Source organism: Cystoisospora suis (assembly GCF_002600585.1).
Source record: "Cystoisospora suis strain Wien I chromosome Unknown contig_3027, whole genome shotgun sequence".
NCBI classification, from domain to species: Eukaryota; Apicomplexa; class Conoidasida; order Eucoccidiorida; family Sarcocystidae; genus Cystoisospora; species Cystoisospora suis.
The window spans coordinates 12,684-16,673 of NW_027155822.1; the positions used below are offsets into that span (position 1 = coordinate 12,684).

The 3,990-nt window shown below is 56.2% G+C and overlaps 1 protein-coding gene across 1 annotated transcript; it reads left to right on the forward strand.

Moving 5' to 3' along the window:
* Positions 1 to 1,084: 1,084 nt before the first annotated feature.
* On the forward strand, positions 1,085 to 3,979 carry CSUI_006063 (uncharacterized protein; the record flags this gene model as incomplete). Its single annotated transcript, XM_068066228.1, has 1 exon — positions 1,085 to 3,979. A coding segment is annotated over exon 1 (1,764 nt), but the record flags the coding sequence as incomplete, so codon positions are not given.
* Positions 3,980 to 3,990: the final 11 nt, after the last annotated feature.

Below are 3,990 nucleotides of genomic sequence, written 5' to 3' on the forward strand. Positions count from 1 at the left end.
TGCAAATAATACTAAGAAGATCTCTCGCTGAAGTATTCCATGCATCTGGGGGTTTCGTAGCGGCCTAGCTCGACAGCAGTGTGGCAAGAGCGGTGCTTGTCTCGCTTCTTCCGTTAGTTATCTGAAAATCCAGGCTTAGGAGCCCAAGATTGCACAGCTAAAACTTTTGCTGTACCTTCGATCTTACGTAGAGGCCTTGGAAGTACTTTACTTTCCTCAACACCATGAACACTGAGTGAAACTGAGTTCCACTACACCTGCAACTAAAGAACTGAGAAGTGACACGGAAGTCGGTGGTCGGGAATTTACAACAGCGTAGTGTGCTTGTACTGCATTCCGAGACTTCCGCATTCGGTAAGGTGACGACCGACAAATGAGTTCCAGCCTTCTTTCCCGCACCGTACGCGCGACATTGAGCTCCGGCTGGCGCGAAGGTAAAGCCGTGAAGCGGTTCGGAGTGGCCAGCTCAGACAGAAGAAGTCATCCCGCGCCTACTTCACCAGTGTAGCAGAGGGAGGGCTGTCGCACTCCTCCAGTCTGTTCACGGCTCAGTCTTACTATTTTGTTTGGCTTGGTGCTCATCTTGCCGATCCAGCCCGAACAGTGGGTCAGGGCCTCTTGCAGGTCACACCTGACTACGCATCGCGGCGCGGCCCTATGTGAGTACGAATAGAGCATCGACTCTAATCCAGTGGAGGTCTCCTGGTCTTCTCTTTTGTGGTGCACTATCTCTATCTCCGGAGAACGGCTGGCAATCGGGACCCGTGTACGGCTAGCTGCGCATGGGACCAGCGTGGGGGGCGATGGGTTGCCACGCTCCGGCAAAAGTCCGCAAGACAAAGGAAACCAGCATACGAGAGTGACATCAAATCAGTAAGCCCCTGAAGCCAGACGCTGCGGTCATTTGCCAGCTTCACCCTTCTTTGAGTGTTCCGTCGCTTGGGTGCCGAGACCAGTTAGGTCAGTGCCGCCCGGAGAATCGACACCACATGCAACCACCGCCCGCTTCCTGTGGAGTCGACCCCCCGGCGCAAGGGCTTCGATGGTCCACACCGGCGACTTGTCTGCTCTCCCGTAGGATTCACTTCATCAGTAACAGAACTAGTGGCTCAGGACTCTGAGAGTCATTCTCTTGACGGCTTTTCCTAGGGCCCGGTGGTTCCTTAAGGCTTTTCTCAAGTGCCGGAGCATGCGCGGTCGCGAAGGTGCCGGGCGGACAATCGACACGACGGGCAGGGGCGGGCAGGGAGCGAAACATATTTTGGCATCGGTCCCTCTTCGGTCTGCTTATTCGTGCGAAGCAGCTGTGTGATTCATTTTGTTTTATTTGATTTCCCGCAGAAGGGGATATACAGAGTCCGCAGTATTAACTAAGACGGGCTCACCGTGTGTCGGGCGAGCACATGCAACGCCAGGGTTTCCCTCGGTGTGTGTCGTGAACGACCGCCTTTTTAGTCCGCTCTCCCGGCTGTACTGTGTCAGCGTCACTGTACATCTGGACATCCTCATTACGGAGGGTGCGCGGTGCCCCTCGCAACTCCGCCGAGCCGCCTCCCAGTTTCTCGGTCGTCCATTTATGCGACAGCCAACTCAAAGGGCCTACGTACAGGAGGAGACCGCAAAAGCTCTTTATCGTGGAGTCCCGCCACTGACTTGGAGCGCCTGGGTTCAGGGCCTGTATAAGCTGGGAAGGCATCTCGCTTCAAAATTTGCTTTTCTCCTCGAAACCCCGGGATCGTCCGCTGAGACGCGGAACTGATCTAGGTCCGTAGTAAGGGAGTCCACCGAGCTTCGCGTGGGTGGGAGAGAGAGTACAGAATGGTGGAAGGAAGCGTTCCCCTGCTTTATTTGAACGACTTCACCAGGACAGCAGTGACAGTGCGGTTCGCACCCCCCTGCCAAATTCTCTGGGGGAAAGCCGCGCCAAGGTAAAGCAGCTTGCAAGAAAGGCGAGGAACCGTACTCGGTGAGACGCTGCGGGGGAAACGAAAATTAAGACAATCCGGAGCTGTTGCTTTTTGAAGAGACTCTGCAGAGTGAAGGGAAGAACCAGCGACATCTCGGCCTTCATTCGCGCTTGCTGTTGACGGCATCGGAGCAAAAGCCACGCAACTCGACCCGGCCAAGACTCAATGCAGTTTTGAGTGAGCTAACCGTAACTCAGTTGACAGTGGAAAGGAAGAATACCTGGAGGGGACGATGCAGAGGACACTTGATGTGTAGGTGTATACCCCAGCAGCCGATGGAAGGACTTCAGTCAGCAGCGAAGGGCGCGCGCGACGACGGAAGTACGGGAGAACATGAAGGGCTACAGAACAGCCAAATCGACGGGGTAGCCTCGGATGGACTGTGGAAGCAGACCGCAGCTGGCCAGCAGGGGCCTTCACGTGCTGCCCCTCTAGCTGCGACGCCACCGCCCCAGGCCCACCTGGTGAGGCCTTTTGGTGAGCTGCAGTCGTCCTTGATACCTGGAGGCTTCACATTGCACTCGTCTAATAATTATTCAGCAGGAGAGGAGAAGAAAGCAGAAATGCATCGATTGCCGACACACACGGGCGCAAGCCAGTTGAACTCTTCTTCGCAGCAAATAAAGCAGCTATGGCAGAGGGCCGTACCCTTACTTCACAAGTCCCCCTCTGGCCCCCAACATCCTACTGCAAAGGAAGGTCAGTTGCAGGGACAGGTGTTCACTGCTCCATCTTCACCTCTGCCAAACTCTCCTTCGAACTTTTCCGTCCCGATTCCTCCACCTCTCTGGCAGCGTCCTCCGCCAGCACAGTGTTTAAGCCCTTCGGCGTCGTCGACCCACCACACCGACTGCCGTGCCGGAGGACCAGACCGAAGCGAGACCGGCTATGCTCCCCACAAGCAGGTGGCGGCGCAGGCCCGTTGCCAGGGGCCGCGTCCGGAATCTTTGCAGCTCGTTCAGTTACAGTGTGCAGCTTCTCATTTACAGTCGCAGCCTCAGCAACGAATGGAGCAGCAGGAATTCCAACTCCCGCAGCGGGGATCATCGCCTGAGCAACAGGACCGCGGGCCTAAACCGCAAGCTATTCAGCGTCAGCTCAATCGGCTGCAACTCCTCTTCGCCGCGCATTCTCAGCGTGAGTCTCCGGATAAATCCTGCCAGCCATCGGCGCAGACAGCAAGCGTCTCTGCAAATCAAGGAGCGGAAACAGGAATATGGGATCCGCGTCAGTCCTCGCCACTTCAAGGCCATGCTACCGCAGGGCAATACCTGCCCAACTGGAATGTGCCTTCGCCTCAGGTCGGAATGAGACCCTCCTTCAATGAAGAGTACACGCAACACGGGGGGGTCATGCCAGCTTACACCTCTCCCTCCATTACTCCTTTACAAACCCATTTCTCTTCTTTGTCCGGTACGTTGGAGCCATCCTCTTCCGCCTTACCTCTCAACGCGCCACACGGATCTGTGGCAGAGCAGATGAGCGGTTTTCCGGGCCTCTGCTTTGGTCAAACACACCCACTCGGACGTCATCTCGTACCACCGTCTCCGCTTGTAGCAACCGGTGGTGGCCTCACCTTGCCTGCGCAGCAACTGCAACTACTCCTTGTTCAGCAGCGCTTGCGTCTGATCCGACAACAATTGAGCTCATCAGCTCCTACTCTTCTCAACCAGCAGACCCTCCTCAAGCATGAGCGTACTGTCGACGTGCGTGCTGAAGAAAGACACTGTTTCTATCAGCCCGATCCGGGTTCAGCTCAACAGGCAAGTTCAGAGACAGTTACTGGAGATCGGAGACAGAAGCCTCAGCTGGGCAGCATGCAAGACAGTAGTCGCGGAAGAGAAGTCTCTCAGCGTCAGGCCGCCACAAAAAGGAAGACGGGGAGTGGCAGGGCAAAGGTTGTCCCGCTCAGGACTTGCCGCCCTCATTCTGTTTTGAGACGAGAATCTGGAGATGCAGAAAAGACCCCGTTGACTCGACAGGTTGCTTCCGAGCCCGGACTGGCTCCCCAGGAGCGCTGTCC